The sequence below is a fragment of the Monodelphis domestica genome, chromosome 1, assembly GCF_027887165.1.
Source record: "Monodelphis domestica isolate mMonDom1 chromosome 1, mMonDom1.pri, whole genome shotgun sequence".
Classification (NCBI taxonomy): domain Eukaryota; kingdom Metazoa; phylum Chordata; class Mammalia; order Didelphimorphia; family Didelphidae; genus Monodelphis; species Monodelphis domestica.
In genome coordinates, this window is record NC_077227.1 from 324,087,680 (window position 1) to 324,106,787 (window position 19,108).

The 19,108-nt window shown below is 36.8% G+C and overlaps 1 protein-coding gene across 3 annotated transcripts in view; it reads right to left on the bottom strand.

The window, feature by feature from the left end:
* Window positions 1-8,305: 8,305 nt before the first annotated feature.
* Window positions 8,306-19,108, bottom strand: part of DLK1 (delta like non-canonical Notch ligand 1) — a 42,756-nt gene continuing 31,953 nt past the window's right edge. For 2 of the 3 annotated variants that reach the window (XM_007473286.3, XM_007473287.3), the window contains exon 6: window positions 8,306-17,622. In XM_007473286.3, coding sequence (XP_007473348.2) covers window positions 16,872-17,622 — 751 coding nt within the window. In that variant the 3' untranslated portion in view covers window positions 8,306-16,871. 3 annotated transcript variants of the gene reach the window in all.

The window sequence follows — 19,108 nt, forward strand, 5'->3', positions numbered from 1 at the left end:
GCTACCTGAAGGTTAGCTACCAGGTGATGAATTTGGAGATGCTACAGTAAATCATACAAATTGGTCACTAAGTCATGGGAAGGTCATGATTTGCATCAGTGAAGGGAAGATGCACCCAATGGATTATTAAAAGCTGAAATGGCAATCACCATGAAATCAGAAAACAGCATGAAATGTCAGGCTTCTGGAAGTCCACATCATCACCTACACCTTTCCTGTCCTTTTCTTTCACTTTGGCAAGAACTAGAATTAATTTGGAACCTAGGAGGTTAATAACCTCCTAATCACCAAATTCAATTGCCTACCTACTCTTTGACTTCTCTGTAGTTTTGACACTGTTGAATACTCTCTCCTAAGAGATTATTTCTCCTTTTCATGTTTAAGAAATAATGCAATCTCCTTAGTTCTTCCACCCCTTTAATTGTGACTCTATATCAAATATCTTCTTCCCAACCCTTTCATGTAAAATTTCCCGAAGGGTCCAAACTTGACCCTCTTTTCTCTCTATACTTTATTCAGCTGTTTTTCGGTCATGACTCTTCATGACCCAGTTTGGATTTTTCTTGGCATAAATATTAGTTGTCTATTATTTCCTTCTCCAGCTAATTTTGGATCTAACAAACTGAGGCATATATGTTTGAGTGACTCGCCCAGGGTCACATAGTTAGTTAGTAAGTGTCTGAGGCCAGATTTGAACTTGGGAAGATGTTTTCTTGATTATTCTAACCTCTAGCAATAACCATAAGTTCCTGGGATTCAACTGTCACCTTGATGCAAATGGTTCACAATTTTCTATTTCCACTTCTGACCTCTCATTTAAGATTACTATTTCTTATCTCTAATTGCCTATGAAACATCTCCACTAGGGCATCTCATAAGCACCTGAGCCAATATCTGCAAAACTGAGCTAGCATTCCTCCCAGAATAATCCTTTACATTTTCTTTTCCTTTTCCTTCTTTTTTCTTTTCTTTTTTGCCTGTGGAACAACTCAGTCTCCCAGTCTTTAGTGTTGATAGCCTTCAATGGGAAGTAAAATGTTTAAGAGCAAAGACAATTTTATTTTGTTTTTTCTTAATATTTGTCTTTCTATACCTAGCACCTAATTTAACTGAAGCAATTAATTCCTTTCAAAGCCAGGAAATTATCACAAAGTTAATTATATCTCTGACACTCTTGAACCTATATCTTCTTCTCTATTCCTGCTGCCACCACTCTACTACAGACTGATTTTTTTTTTCATTTACACTTTTTATTTCCACACAAAGTGTTGCTATACATTCTTTGTGTGTTTATGAGAACTTTTTTTTTATTTCTTGGGGTACATGCCAAACAATAGAATCTAATTCAAAAGCCTTAGGGTTCCCCCTTTTATTTTTTAAATATAATATTTTATTAGTAGAAATATAATTTTTAAATTTTACAAAGCAGTTGTTTTTCTTCAGTGTTTTCACCCCCACAGTGTTTCCTCTGAATGTGGATAGTGTTTTTCTTGTAGATTCCTCCAAGTTGTTCAGGATCACTGCATTGCCACTAATGGAGAAGTCTATTACATTCGATTGTACCACAGTGTATCAGTCTCTGTGTATAATGTTTTCCTGGCTCTGCTCCTCTCACTCTGCATCAATTCCTGGAGGTTGTTCCAGTCTCCATGAAATTCCTCCACTTTATTATTCCTTTTAGCACAATAGTATTCCATCACCAACATATACCACAATTTGTTCAGCCATTCCCCAATTGAAGGGCATCTGCTCATTTTCCAATTTTTGGCCACCACAAAGAGCACAGCTATGAATATTTTTGTACATGTCTTTTTCCTTATTATCTTTTTGGGGTACAAACCCAGCAGTGCTATGGCTGGATCAAAGGGCAGGCAGTCTTTTATCGCCCTTTGGGCATAGTTCCAAATTGCCTTCCAGAATGGTTGGATCAATTCACAACTCCATCAGCAATGAATTAATGTCCCCACTTTGCCACATCCCCTCCAACATTCATTATTATCCTTTGCCGTCATGTTAGCCAATCTGCTAGGTGTGAGGTGATACCTCAGAGTTGTTTTGATTTGCATCTCTCGGTTTATAAAAGAATTAGAACACTTTTTCATGTGCTTATTAATAGTTTTGATTTCTTTACCTAAAATTGCCTATTCATGTCCTTTGCCCATTTTTTAATTGGGGAATGGCTTGATTTTTTGTACAACTGGTTTAGCTCTTTATAAATTTGAGTAATTAGACATTTGTCAGAAGTTTTTGTAATGAAGATTGTTTCCCAATTTGTTGCTTCCCTTCTAGTTTTGGATGCATTAGTTTTATTTGTACAAAACCTTTTTAATTTGATGTAACCAAAATTATTGATTTTGCATTTTGTGATTTTTTTTCTAGCTCTTGCTTGGTTTTAAAGTCTTTCCTTTCCCAAAGATCTGACAAGTATACTATTCTGTATTCGCCTAACTTGCTTATAGTTTCCTTCTTTATATTCAAGTCATTCACCCATTCTGAGTTTATCTTGGTGTAGAGTGTGAGATGTTGATCCAAACTTAATCTCTCCCATACTGTCTTCCAATTTTCCCAGCAGTTTTTATCAAATAGTGGGTTTTGGTCCCCAAAACTGGGATCATTGGGCTTATCATAGACTGTCTTGCTGAGGTCATTTACCCCAAGTCTATTCCACTGATCCTCTTTTCTGTCTCTTAGCCGGTACCAAATTGTTTTGATGACCGCTGCTTTGTAATATAGTTTGAGATCTGGGACTGCAAGTCCTCCTTCCTTTGCATTTTTTTTTCATAATTTCCCTGGATATCCTTGATCTTTTGTTCTTCCAAATGAACTTTGTTATGTTTTTTTCTAATTCAGTAAAAAAGTTTTTTGGTAGTTCAATGGGTATGGCACTAAATAGATAGATAAGTTTGGGTAGGATAGTCATTTTTATTATGTTAGCTCGTCCCACCCATGAGCAATCAATGTTTTTCCAAATGTTTAGATCTAGTTTTAATTGTGTGGAGAGTGTTTTGTAGTTGTGTTCATATCGTTCCTGTGTTCGTATAGGCAGATAGATTCCTAAGTATTTTATATTGTCTCCAGTGACTTTAAATGGAATTTCTCTTTCTAATTCTTGCTGCTGAAATGGGTTGGAGATATATAGAAATGCTGATGACTTATGCAGGTTTATTTTGTATCCTGCAACTTTACAGACTGATATTTTAAAAGGTCTGTACTATTGTAATAATATCCTTACAGGTAATATTCCCTTTATTCCACCTCTCCCCCAGTCCATCTTTTCTACCACACCATTTCTGTCAGAGTAATTTTTCTTATATATGGATCTGATGTCACTCCTCTGCTCAAAAATATTCAGTGCTTTCTTGTTGGTAACTGATTTGTTATCCAATTCCTTTATCTCAAATTTCAGGCCCTCAACAAGCGAGCAGCATTTTATTTTTCCAGATTTATCTTATATTACTTGACCACTCATTGTCCCCCTCAAATATGCACTGTTGTCTCATATATACAGGCTCTTTTTCATACTGTTCACTATGTTTAAAATGCACCCCTACCTATTCATTTCTTACCCAACCACTAAAACTCAATGCAAATATCAATTCCTTCAGAACGTTTTCCTTATCTTTCTCAGAAAGTGATGCATGCCCCCCCTTAAGTCTCAGAGAACAATTTGCCTTCTAACTCTCTAATGAATCTATCTTCTTATATCATAAATTATTTTTGTTCTTTATATTCTATATCGTTCTTTATGTAGGTATTTTGTGCCTCTATCAGACTGATTTAAAAAATGTTGAGGTGGTCACATGCTGAGAAATAGGGGTAACCAATGGACAATCCATGGGTCCCTTGTGATAATATCAAAAGAAAGTACATGATGGGTGAATTCTCTATGGCAAACTTTCAAAACAAGAATCCCATAAAGTGAACAGGAATGGATAGTTTGAGATGTGTGACAAGATGAAATTGGTGATTGATGAGATCACTAAACTATTTGTGTGTTTGAGCATCTAGTGCAAGCGTTATATCCCTAAAAGCCCCATATCTTGTCCACCAGGACTCTGACCCTCTGACCTAGGGTCTCTGTCTGTGTCTGTATGTCTATCTCTCGCTCTCTCTTTCTTAACATGCAATGTCCCTGCCCAAAATCAGTAGCTTCCAGTTTCCATGGAATGTAATACAAAACCATTAACTTGATATTTAAGATCCCCCACAAGCTGGCTCCCACCTACCTTTCTAGTTCTTGTTTCCATTATTTCTTTTTGCAAACTCTATTTTCCATGCAAACTCCTACTCATTTTCCAAACTCGAAACTCCATCTTCTAGAATTGCATTTTTGTAACAGCTGTTCCCCATGCCTGTAATGAACTCTTCATCCCCACCTTTCATCATCCATTTCTTCCATTAAAATTTAGCTTAGATATCACTTCCTCAATGAAGCCTTCAGTGATCCTCCAAGTTCTTAGTGCTCTCATAATCCTTAACTTTTCTTGAACTACAATCACAGGCTTTTATTTTTAACTGTTTTGTTGACACTTTTTGACTTCTGGGTTTTTTAAAGCCTCCATATCAATTTCCAATAACTTTCCCCTTATTAAGCCTATTGGTAGTGGTGGGTGTCAATCATCTAACCCTTAATGAGCCCATTTGAGGTTTTCTTGACAAAGATACTGAGATAGTTTGCCATTTATTTCTCCAACTCATTTTACAAATGAGGAAACTGAGGCAAATAGGGTTAGCTGTCCTTTATAGCAAAAAAATAAAAAATTAAGCAAAACAAACCAAAATATTTATGCTGACAGCAAGTCTAACATTATATACCCATAATCTATCATCTCTCTAATAAAAAGACTTCTTTTTTTGATAAATAAATAAAGTTTCTTTATTAGCAAAGTGGCAGCCCAATGACTAGACCTTTAATTAAAAACATCAGAATTAAAATCCAGTCAACCTTGGGCAAATGACTTAAAATCTATCTGCTTCAATTTTCTCAACTGTAAAATAGGATAATTGTAACTAGCTATTTTCCTCAGTCTTCTTCAACCAAGATTAATTATTATTTCAATATTAATTCAAGATGTGTCTTAGTGTTTTCCTTTGCATTTTGATTATTGTGACCTATACTTGTGTATATGTTGTAATATCTTAATAGATACATAAGCTCCTTAAGGGCAGGGGCTGTTGTTTTTTGGCTTTGTATCCTCAGTGCTCATATGTACCCACAGTGTCTTATGTATGTTGTTGTTTGGTCATTTCAGTAGTGTCTGACTCTTCATCATACCATTTGGGGTTTTCTTGGCAAAAATGCTAGAATGGTTTCCCATTTTCTTCACAAATGAGGAAACTGAGGCAAACAGGGTTAAGTGGATAGTCCAAGGTCACCCAGTTAGTGTCTGAGATCAGATTTGAACTCAGATCTTTCTGACTCCATGCCCATTGTTCCACATAGCTCTGCTTTACATATAACAAGCACTTACTAGCTAGTTCAATGAATGAAGTTGTCATCACTGATGAAATAAATAAGTGAATGAAATTAGGAGTCAACCAAAAGCCTAGAACTGATGAGATTCTTGTTATTGAATGACATTTTCATCTCAGTACCTAACATTTGTATAGTTTGTGGCCTTAATGCAAATTTGTGAATCTTGAACTCTTAAGATTTTACCTAAGTCCTCTTCTAATGATGTGCTGGCATCACTTGGATCTTGAAAGCTATGTAAGTGAAACACAAGCTCTGGCAGATCCTACCAGGCTGAAAAGTCTTTGGTTATGTCCCTGCCAACAGACCTTCAATGTATTTTCTAAGGATCAGTTTAAATGTAGAATCTCCTTACCAGAAAAAAATTTTCTACCAAGGTGAGATGTTTTCTTCTATCACAATTCATTTAACCATCTAATAAAGTGTGGAGGGGTTGGATTGTAACCCTGTCAGTTGATGGAACACCAAAACCAAATAGAATCAAAGATCTTGGCAGGGTTGACTTACTAAGACTGGAGCATGGCAGAATGAAGATGTGTAATCTGAAACAATATCCAATGAAAGCAAGACACCATGAGGTATTTATTAAGAAAAACATCCACATCTGTTTCACTAGGGCTTTTTGCTAGACAGCCACACAAATAGGAGAGATTCACAGGGTGTTGAAGATAAATTTCCTTTGGAAAACTCAATACTCTTTTAAGAAAAAAAGAAGAATTCTGAACACATTGTGTTTTGTATTTTTCTGTGGGTTTCTCATATTTAAGCTCATAACAAGACTCAGCAATTCAGCTCTATGATACAGACCCAAGTCTTTATATTCTCAATTTTAAAAAATCTAATGGGGACATTAGGCACAAGTGTAGGAATGAGCTATAACAGCCACAGCCCTCTCCACAGATGTCAAACTTGCAGCCAGAAAAACTTCCTAGCCCAAGCCAGATTAAAATATAACTGGGAAATATTTAACAAATAAATAAAAATGTAGCACAATATAAATAATGTTAATTTGGTTTTCTAAGTCAACATGCACCCAGAAGGGAGCCATTCTTTTTGAATTTGACACCACTGGTTCAGAGAACCTCAGTGACATTAATACTGCAGCATCATTGCTTAGAAGATTGAGAGTTCGAATAGACCTCAGAGAGCATCTAGTCCTCTTTTCACAAATAATGATACTGAAGTCTGCGGAAGTTAAATAACTTGTCGAAAGTCAGATAGATAATAAATATGAAGGGTAGAATTTGAACCTAGATTACTGACTCTAGAGACAGTTATATTTCAATTGAACTAGTCTACCTCTTAAGTGTCATTCTGGCAGAATTTGAACAGAATGCATTTAAAGCTAGAAGGAATCTTGAAAAATCTTATAATTAAACTTTCACTTTTTAGATCAGAAAACCAAAGCAAAGGGAGATAAAATAAAGCACAAAGTTAATTTTTAATGCAACCATTTTGTAAGATATACCTCTATTCTGTATGCAAGAGCTGCTTCTGTTGTTTTGGGAGTCTATGTGCAACATCACTCTTTATAAAGAGTCTACAGGTTCAGACGCTTCACCAAATCTCAAATTATGATTTTTTAAAAACTAATCTTCTCCAATGAGGGTGACAGCTGGTAGAATTAAAAGCAATTAAAAATAAATGAAGGTATAATCTGATTGGCAGAGCCATATGATAGGGACCACTTGTAAATCAAGAGTAGCTAGATGGTACAGTGGATAGTGCCAGGCCTGAAACCAGGAAGACATCTTCCTGAGTTCAAATATGGCCTTAGACACTTACTAGTGGTGAGATCCTAGGCAACTCACTTAACCTTTTTGCCTCAGTTTCTTTATCTGTAAAATGAGTTGGAGATGGAAATGGTAAACAATGCTAGTATCTTTGGCATGAAAACTCAAAATGGGATAATGAGTCAGGAACAACTGAAAAAAATGACTGAACTTATAAATCAAAAAAGGAGTGAATCCTTCTTGGTCACAGAATATGACTTTCCTTCATAAAAATGTATAGGTTTTTAAAATTGAAAAGTCATGGAATATATCTTCTCACCTGAAAGATTACCAAACTGAGGTCAAGAGTAGTTAAAATGACTTTCCCCAAGGCCCTATGGTGAGCTTACTAGAAATAAGATGAGCATAATATTAAAATTTACATCCTTATGAGTGCTAGGTCAGTCCATCCAGTGGGGGCCGCACTGTCTCTTTGGCATATTACATCTCCATTCCTTGAATGTTTAAATTATTATCAAATTCTTGATCTGATAAGCATGTAGGAGAGAATGAGGAATCATGCTTAATGTGGCCCTGAGACATCAGCAATCAGTGAGGGCATCCAGATTTACAAAGAGTTTCTTGGGAAGTACATTTTCCTTCTGAATTGATGAGAGCTATTTTGTTAGGCTATCACATTATTGGAAGAGTACAAGAGGAAAATGATGACAAGTTTCTTCTGACTATAATTAATTGATACTTTTTTTAAGTGTACATATACATATAATTATCTTAACCAAAATTCTATTTATAGTGTTCTGTTGGTTTTTCCTTTGAATATGAAAGTTTCCTCAGTAATATAAATGCAAGATACAATAGAAACACACATACAGATTTGTTAAGTTAATTCTTTTAACGCAACCATCTTGTAAGATATACCTCTATTCTGTATGCAAGAGCAACTTCTGTTGTTTTGGGAGTCAATCTCACAGGAATCTTCCATGCTGATATTCATTTTCTAATGCTATAACTACATGAAATAAGTTTAAGAGGGAACCCAGAACACCAAACGAACCTTAGTAACTGTTAGTATTTACAAAACATTTCTTAGAAATCAAAATTTCATCCATGATTGCAACAGCTGTTTTATTACAAACCACTCAAATGGGAAATTTAAAAAGACAACAATAGAAAAATGCCTTTCCATTTAAAAAGGAACAGCACTCCTCATTTTATATTAAATAAATTCTTCTCAGAGACTACTTGGATTGACAGGTGAGCTTTTTCATTTGGGTCTTCAACTTTACACACAAACCCCACTCCAAATAAACAAAATGTATTGTTGTTTATTCTTAATAATGACACTACAATTATTCAGTACACATGTATTTTATACAAGATTGAAGGAACATGGGATCCAAGAAGATGGGGGAGAGAGCAGAAAGGAGAGACGATTAGGAGCTGTTTTTGAAAAAATTGCCACATAGAAAGGCTTTGCTTTCCTTGGCATGGGGTGCAGATCTAGACCATCGACTGAAGAGAGATAGATTTCACTTGTATATAAAGGGAAATTTTTGAATAATCAGAATTCTCTGTAAGTAGAGTAAGCTGCTTAAGGAAAAAGTTAGCTAACAAACACTTTGAAAATATCTAATATCTGCCAGGCACTGCACTAAACACTGGGAATAAAAAGAAAAGAAAAAGACAGCCCTTGCCCTCAGTGAGCTCACATTCTATGGGGAAGCAGAGTACTGCCTGTCACTAGGTGTCTTCCAAAGCAGAGGCTGGTTGATGACTTCTTGGTTATGCTGCACCAGGAAACTTTTGTTCAGATAAAGGTTGAATATAGATTAAATGATTATCTGAGTTCTGCTTCAAACTTTGAGATTCTTAGGTAATGTGCCTCACAAAAATTTAGAAGGATCAGAGAGACCCCTAGATTTCATTCCTATAATTTATTTTATAGTCTTAGCTTAAGTTTGCTATTGTCAGTCATGTGGGTATCTTCACAGTCATGTGGGTATCTTCACAGACCTCGGAAATGTGTCCATTTTTTCCTTTTGTAATGCCTCCTCAATTAAATTCAGATAACAGTAAATTTGCACATAGGGAAAGCTAACACAATGATGTGCCTTGGTTAGTGAAATGCAGGAAGGCTGAATCCAAAAGGCAGAGCCAAGTATGATTCTAGGATGGACCCTCTTGTTATGGATGACAGGGTTTTAGAATTGGAAGGTCATAGAATCCAACCAAACCCCTTAATTCAGAGATAATGAAACTGAGGCTTAAAGATATTCATGGACTGATATTGCACAGTTACTTGTAGCCCACCCATGGAGCTAATTTTCCTGTGTTCTAGGCTGCTACTTTTATCATATGCTGACACTACTTCCACCCCCTACATATTTCTTGAACATATTTACAGTGGGAAGGCATGAATTATACATATTATGAACACCATGTGATGCTTTTAAGCACTAAATTTCTGGGGGCAACCATTCTTCAGTAGAGTTTAGAACTGATTCCCAAATACCTTATGGATTTCTTGACAAGTAAAAATGTCATCCTAGATTTACAAAAGTTATTGTCCTTGCTGATGATTTTCAAGTCTACCTATCCTACCACAACTTCTGTCAACTTGTGATCTCAAATCTCCAACTACATTTCAGGTATCTCAAACTGAATAGTGAGTAGACATCTGAAACTTAGTATATCCAAAATGGAACTCATTTCCCTCTAAATCCCCCCTTCATCTTGCCTCCTAAACTCTCACCTCCTATTTGCCTAATTACTATAGGGAGCAATACCATGTTCCCAGTCCGTTGAGCTTACAACCTAGGAGTCATCCTCATTCTCTCTCATATCCCTATATCCAATATATTGCCAAGACCTATTGATTCCACCTTTGAAACACCTCTCCAATAGGCTTGTTCTCTACTCTGAAACGCATTATTCTAGTTCAGGTCCTCATCACCTCATAGATCTGCCTATTTCAAATCTCTCCTTATTTCAATCCATTCCCCATTTAACCACAAAAGTGATTTTTCTTAAACATTGGCCTGATCCTATCACAGACACACATCCCCACTCAATAAACTCCAGTGGTTTCCTGTCACCTTCAGGATCAAACACAAAATGTTCAATTTGTCATGCAAAACCCATCAGAATCTTTCCAATCTTCTTATAGCATGTTGCCATCATGTATTCTTCAATCCAGTGACATCAAGACTCCTGGTTATTCAGTGAACAAGACATTCCATCTTTTGGCTCAGGGCATTTTCCAGACTCCCATGCCTAGAATGCTCTCCCTCCTCAATTCTGCCTACTACCCTCCCTGTCTTCCTTTCAATCCCAACTAAAATCCCTTCTTCTACAGGAAGCCTTCCCCAACCATTTTTTAAATCTTTTAATTTTTTTTTACAGATTACATGTTTTAATATTCATTATCTGACATTTTGCAATCCATATTCTCTCACTTTTGCCCACCTTTCCTCCCTCTCCAGCTGCTTTTAATCCTAGCATCTTCCCTCTATTTATTATTTTCTAGTTATCCTGTATGTAGTTTACTTTGTATATTCTTGTTTATATTTCTCTCCCTCATTTAGACTATAAGCTTTTAAGGTCAGAGCCTATCTTTTTGTATCCCCAGCATTTAGCACAGGGCTTGGCACATAATAGGGGATTTTAAAATGTTGATTGGTTGGTTGGTTGGTTGGCCAACATTCATTCCAAGAATTCAAAATGGCACTTTTTAGGTGAAAAAACAATTCTTTCTTTAAGAAAAGACAAACTATCAAATTAGCAATTCCCACATGTAGGTTTGTTCTGAATGATAGATATTCCTAACATATTTGCGATTATGTTGGTAGAGGGAAATTCTTCTTTCTATGCATAGTGACACTCTACAATTTGTATAGTTTTAAGTTTTCCTTGAAGCCTTCATGCATGAGTGACCCAGGATTAAAGTCAGTATATGTCAGAAATGAGACTTGAATCAAAGTTTTCCTTACTCCAAGGCCAGTTCTCTACCCACACCACCATACTGCTTGTTGGCCACTCAAAAACACTTGATCAATGTGTATCTATAATCTTAACTCCACTCAACACAAAATTTGGAAATGTAGCAATCATAATGAAAAAAAAACCTTTCCCACTAAATATTAGGAAGACATTCAGGAAGTTAATAAGATCCTCACATTTCAGACACCTAATATGGGAAAATCAGTTTAAGTCTGACAGAGAAAACTTTCAAGAGGGCTTTTTTTGTGTCATGTTGTAACATGCAATAAGTGTCGATGGAAATGTATTTCTGTTTTTCATTATTTTGAATTATACTCCTACTGAGGCAGTTGCTACCTCTATTCACACATTTTTATACCAGTGGAGGGAGTGGTCAATACTTACTAGTTTTGGGAAATTCAGAAGGGCTTAATTAAAGTGACAAAGGCCAAAAAGAAATCATGAACAGACTGGTATCTTCTTAGATGTGAAAACTACAGAATTATAGAATTGAAGAATTGAAGGGTCAGGTTCCTCTTGGATCTTATTTTCTTTATCTTTAAAAAGAGGGGGTTATAACAGACCGTCTCTTAAGTTTTTTGCCAACTCTAAAGTTAATGGTCTTATGAAACTAAGCCATGATACATATCAGTCCATTTGATGAATGAATATAAGGTTCCAAACAGATTAAGTTTCTCAACCAAATTATCAGTGGCTGCTGAGTGCAGATTTGGGATGAGAATCTGGGAATTAAAAGCCCTAGGTTCTCTCTCTGACTATACCAGGATTCCATTCACCCCATGCCCATACTCTTAACTAGGCAATGAAAGAGTACTGCCACTGGAGTACCAGATGAGCTGGGGTTAAGACTCACCTTTGACATTTACTACTGGAAGACAAATCACTTAAGCTCCATGGGCTCCTGTTTCAACACTTGCAAAATGAATGGGGTTAAACCACATGGCTTTGGTAGTGCTTCCAGGTCTAGATCTATTCTGCGGATATCTAGATCATAAAAAGGAATTGTGGAGATGATGAGTGCTTAGTAATGAAGGCCTAGAATCCTATGCAATTTTTTTTTTAAAACCCTTACTTTCTGTCTTAGTATCAATTCTAAAACAGAAGGGCAGCAAGGGCTAGGCAGTCGAAGTTAAGTGACTTGCCCAGGGCTAGGAAGGGTCTGAGACCAGATGTCAACCTTGGAGATAATTTATGAAATCAAATTACTTCTTTTTTGTTCACACATGACATTCCTTATTATGGGAATATAATTGCTACTACCTTGCTACACTGTTATATATACCATAGCACTAATAAGAGCATGAATGGAACCTTTGATTATAAAAACCAGTAAGGAAGATGTTATAATGGATAGAACACTGTGTCTGGAGTTGGTAAGACTTGCATTCATATATGGCCTCAGATGCTTAGTAGTTCTGTGATCTTGGGCAAGTCATCTGCTTGTTCTCATTTCCTCAACTATATAATGGGTATGACAATAGCACTTATCTCCCAGTATTGTTTCAAGGATCAAATGGTATAATGTTTGCAAAGCATTTAACTCAGGACCTGATACATGATAGGTACTATATAAATATTTTGGTTAGTATTACTATAAATCAAAAAAGAAAAATGTTCTTTTTAAAAAAGATTTCAAATTAACTAGTCTAATGCATTATTTGGGGTTCTGCTAGTTTTTCCTCTGTCCTCTTAGGAATTTATCCAGTGACATAAATATTTAGGTGATTAGATATAATCTTAATCCCATGACAAAAATATAGTAACAATATCAATCAAAAGCATAAATGGCTTGTTCTGCTTAATTCCAGGTAAGGTTAATAAAACTGAAACTTTGCCTACACATTTAATTTGGAGAATCAGCTTAAGTTTGCCTTTCAGAGGACAGCTAGGTGGCTCAGTGGATGGAGAACCAGGTCTGGAGAAAGAAGGTCCTGGGTTCAAATTTGTCCTCAAACACTTGTAAGCTGTGTAACCCTGAGCAAGTCACTTGACCCCAACTGCCTAGCCTTTACCTCTCTTCTGCCTTGGAACCAAAACTTAAGTGTCAAATAAATAAAATTTTAAAAATAAGCAAGCAAACAAATAAATAAATGAAAAGAGTTTCAGTTCAATCAATTCTACTTATTGGGACAGGCCTTTATGAAGATGGACTTTATGAAGAAATGTACATTGTTTTCTGAGGTATGTTCCTATTGAGATCTGATTGATTACTCTGCTAGAAACAGTGATTTGCCACCAAGAGGAAACTGGTCTGGTAGCATCCCTAGTATTGAGAGAGTCAAGAAAGTCTGATCTGAATAGCAAAGATGAAGTGAATTCTTCCCAGTCCTGCAGTGTGGCAGTCCTTCACAGAAATCAGATTCCAGGATTAGAAGGTCATTTAATCAAGACCCTCATTTGATAACCAAGAACTGAGGCTCCCAGACATTTACTGACTTGTTGCAAAACTGATTGACCTGTGTAGGGACGAATGAGAATTTAGATGTAAGGAATCTCAGGGTGCCATATTCTAATATCTCAGGCTTCTGGTCACATACTCTTCATGAACTCTAAGATCATTGACTTGAATATTCAGATATCTGAGTAAGGAAAGGGGCCACAGAGAAAGCCGTTTCAATGAAAAGGGTGAATGTTGTAGTACTTATAAAAACTTAACTTTGGGGATACTTGGAAATATGTTGCCAAATCAGTAACAGGAAATCATAAGAGTGTAGCAACAAAATGTTTCCTCTTCTTAAAAAACAAAACATTAAGACACTTTTTGAAAGATCCAGTAAACTCTTCTGAGGGGCTTTTCCATTTAGACTTGAAACTTGTTTCAATAATAAAAACAGATTGAAGCAGAGGCAGATATAATCTTAATTACATTCAATATAAAATATTCTAATTAGGTTACTGCAACAATGTCAGGGGACAAATGCAATTCAGCAGCACACAAATGAATTTAAATTTAAAATTCCTCGAGGAAATTCCATGAGCACCTTAGTAACCCTCTTTGTCTTCATTCAGACTAGAGACAGCATTTTGTAATACAGAGTGATGGAAATGGAATCAGGAAACCTTGGTTGGAATTCTGCCTCCAGTAGTTATGTGGCCTGGAGCAAGCCACACTGGATCTCAGTTTCCTCTTCTCAAGATGAAGATAATGATCCTTACACTACCTATCTCTGAGGACTGTTATGAGGAAAACAGCCTGCAATACTTGGCATACTCCAGCTATTATTATGAGCTATTATTATGATTACTTCTTCGGGGCTTCAATTTGTTTTCTGAAAGTCAATCTTTCAGGAAATTCTCTATTCTCTCTACTGAGATATATTTGTATGATGATGGGCCTTTCTGAGAACAGCCCCATTATTTTTGAATAATGTTTGTGGTAGGGCCTCAATCCCAAATTTTGATAAAAATGGAGTAATTTGTCACTAACAGGAGAAAGAATTGATGGTGTTCCAGCCTCTGGGAAATACAAGAGGGTTTAATCCAAATGAGTAAAGCAGAATTACAGGACAGACTGACTCCTTTATCATGGTATGTATGTTTTTTAAAACAGGATTTTGTAATTATAGCACTTTTTTCCCATCCCCTGTATTTGACAGGTAAGGCAACCAATTCAGATCTGTAGAGGTAATGTGCTTCTTAGAAGAACGTCAGAGAACTTATTGGCACAGAGTATAATTCAGATCTCCTTAAGTCCTGGATCATTCCTCACCGTACCTATTTCTTCAAATATTCCATGAATTTTTAGATAACTGAGACTTAAAGTACTGAGATTAATAACACAACAAAAAAAGGGCATGGAGAAAATTTAGCAGGGTACAATACAGGGATACCAATGAAACTAAGTCTTTGTATTCATCCTTGGCTTGAAGATGAAGCATTTATATCAGGTTATAAGTCATTTTTCTAGCCAGGTACCCAAATGAGAGATCCCAAAACATACAAATAAAACATTTTCTTTTAGTTGAAAAAAGTATTTAAAAACTAAAATCAAATCTTTTTTAAACAAATTAAAAATTGATTTTTCTCATACAAATAAATGATCATCTTATTCAGTGGAAACATCTTTTGAATTTTCATATGCACAAGGGTTGCTAATATCATCTGTTACAGAAGAAATAGAGTCATAAAGTCAACATAACCTGAAAAAAAGGCATTGAACCCAGTCATCAAATTCTAGAAGGGCCTCAGGGAATTGGTAAGACATGCAGATTTCACATGCACATCTCCTTCAGGTATTCACTACAACAGTATCTATAGGGTCAAATTTTCAAGACCTCTTTACTTTATTTTTTTAACCCTTACCTTCCATCTTAGAATCAATACTGTGTATCGGTTCCAAGGCAGAAGAATGGAAAGGGCTAGGCAATGGGGGTTAAGTGACTTGCCCAGGGTCACACAGCTAGGAAGGATCTAAGGCCAGATTTGAACCTAGGACTTCACATCTCCAGGACTAGATCTCAATCCACTGAGCCACCCAGCTGCCTCCAACTTTATCTACTGGGGTCTTGAAGCAATTTGTTCCAATGTTCATCATTCTGTAATACTAGCCTTAAAATGTTATAATCATTCCTCCTTTAAATGGTTACAAAAGTATGCTATAACTTTGTTTAGGTAATCCCTCATCTTAATATTCATGCCTAGGGAATTCAAATGACTTGTCCAAGGTCACAATGTCTGAGGCCAGATTTGAACTCAGAAAAAGGAATCTTCCTGACCCCAGATCCAGCACTCTATCCACTTTACCACCGAGGTGCCCATATGTAAGTTTCAGATGGGCTAAGTCCATTGTCATGGGAGGTACTTTCTTCTACTCAAGGAAAAATCCCAAAATTGTGGGATATAATAGTTCAGATGTCTTTAAATCCTAGTCCTTTAAATTTTCCGCTGAGGAGACAAAGGCCCAAAAAGATGAACTGATTCATGACAATTACCTGCAGAGCTGAAATGAGAACTGAGGTCTCCTGAGTCCAAAGTTGATCTTCCCATTATAATAGGATCCCAACCTCACTTCTATATATACTCCTTCTATACATTTAGACTGCAAACACTTTAATTATTGAAATAGTGAGCATGGAAAAAACAAATTTCCAGAATAAGGTTACCAGGCATATTCTCATCAATGTACTATTAGTGCTTGCAAACTAATCCTTCAATTGGAGCTAAAAGAATTACGTTGCTAGCCAACCAACTAAATGGTGAACTGAAAAGGGTACAAAATTACCAAGACTAGGAGTGTGAGCTGGAAGGGACCATATCCATCATCTAATCCACTTCCCTTTATTTTAAAGGTAAAGGAACTGAAGCCCAGGGAGAGAATGTAATGTATCTGAGATTACCAGCACAGCAATGATTTGAAAAAAAAAAAAATCCAGGGTCTTTGCCACTGTTTGCCACTATATAATTTCCCCTTGATTCAGGAAGAAAGACTTAAAACTTTACAAAATCCCATTGACAGTCCCACCGTTGAACTCAAATCACTTTCTGAGAATCTCTGTTTGGGTCTGAAAGTTTCCTTGGTAGCACAAACACAATGGATACACAAATATAGAGCTATTCTTCTAACCACACTGCACACAAGGTAATAGAGCAATTATAAGCTTTAAAGTAAACCGCGTGTCCTAGCAGACTTCATAGAGGAAGGTCTTGGTGAGGGCAGCACTGTGTGCTCATATCTCATTCAAGCACTTACTGTAGGATTTCAGATTCATCTTCTCAGGTAAGATGATGTTAATGGTATGCTCATCCCCATTGCTGTACCTGAGGAGCAAGTTCTTTTTTTTACGGAGGAGACGACTGTACTTGGCATTGGAGAGCCACACCTCACACTTGTTGAAGAAAACAATGCTGATGGTGCCCAGCACAACCAGGCATGTCAGAACCCCCAGGATGGTGAAGCAGATGGCCTGGCTTTCATTAAGTAGAGGTTTGCTATTCTTGGTCAATTCCCTCATGGTGATCTTTAGCATTCTGTGACTGGGCTGATGGGTGGCAATCCTGCCCTGAGTCTCAGGGACAAATTGGTCAGACAGCCCAGGACCCCTCTTGGTCTTGGGTCCTGGGTGGCTATGGTTTGGGTGGCCATGGTTACAAGTGGGTCCAGAGAATTCTGGTTTGCAGAGGCATTCAAAGCCTCCTCTGGCTTGAGGCACACAAGTACCCCCATGCTCACAGGGGCCACTGGCACAATGGTCCCCCACACGTCGACCACAAGTCTTGTCCATGAACCCCAGTGGACAGCGACAATGAAAGTCCCCACCAATGTCAGTGCACATACCTCCATTCTCACATGGATTCGGGTCACAGCTGTTCATGTTCAGCTCACAGAAGTTGCCAGAGAAGCCATCTGGGCACAAGCAGGAGGTGTAAGAAGCAAGGCCATTGTCATCAATGCAAGCGCCTCCATTCTGGCAGGGAGAACTAGAGTATAAGGTGAACAGGTGAGAAAGAAGCTACAAGATGGAAAGGAAAGTAAACTTGGAACAATAACTTGTGTATTTTGATAACAATTTCATATAAGGCTGGCATAACCCTTTAATTTTTTAGAGACTCCTATCACAGAATCATAGAATGTCAAAATCAGAAGGGGTCCAACCCTTACAGCCCCAATAATTCCCCCTCTAACAGTCCCTTAAAAGTAATCTTCTTCTAGCCTCTGTTCAAAAATCTCCAAGAAATGTGGAACTCACTATCCACCACAAACAAGCCAATTCTACTTTAGCCAGCACTGTTTGTGAGAAAGTTGTCTTTGTATCAAGCTTAAATCTGCCTCTCTGCAATATCCCCCATTATTCTTGATTCTATCCAATGGGGCCAAGCAAAATAAATCTAATCCCCCCTTTACATGATGGCCCTTTAAATACTTGAAGACATCAGGCCCCTCTAAGTCTTCTCCATTCTAAATATCTCCAATTATCTTCAACCAATTATCATAGATCCTAATCACATTATGTTGAATATACTCTGGATTATTTATGTCCTTTATAACACATGGTGCTCCAAAAATTCTAGGTGGGGCCTGAAAAGCATACTTAGTTGGACCATCATATTTCACATCCATTAGCTTTTCTGCTTTGCTTTGAGAGAACACAGAGAAAATGTTCTTCAAGATGTGTGTAGGATAGATATTTGGGAAGGAGGAGGGAATTTCACGTGATTTATTTACAGTTCTTTTTTTAGAATGTAATATCTTTTGGTTTTACACTACCTATATTTCCAAATATATTCCTCAGCCCTTACTCTTCCAGAAAACCATCACTTTCAGCAAAGAACAAAAAAAAGAGAAGAAAAAATACAGCAAACTGCCAATATATTCCCAAATATCTGACATTATATTTAATTCTCCATAGTCATAGTTAGAGGCATGCTGGTAAATGGTTAATAACCAGTTTGCTGGCAGGAAAAACATGTCTGCAAAACATACTTGAGTTTTACTTATATTATTACTGTTTTCTCCATCACTTTCTCAAGTCTAAACAATCAACAAACAACATTTCAAGCTGTGATTTGTAACATTTGCTGATTTCTGAGGTTTAAATGCTCACTCTGAGAAGTTAATAGTTTTCCAAAGCAGATAAGAGATAGAGTTGACTCTAACACACCTTTTCCACAATCTGCTACTTCTCCAAGGAAGAAGGGGGACTAGGGCAGGTAGCATTATCTCCACTTAACAGATAAAAGCAATGAGGTTTAGGTTGAGTAACTCAATTTGTGAAAATGAGTGATATGAGCAAAACTAAAACCCACATCCTTGATCTCTCACTATATCTCATGAAGAATATTTTCTCTCTGCATTTTTTCACTATAGTAAAAGCATGCCCAAGAATATACAGGGAGACAATATCACAGTCAGGATTCAAACCCAGAAACTGGCCACCAGATGTAAGGACTGGATTGATGGCTATAA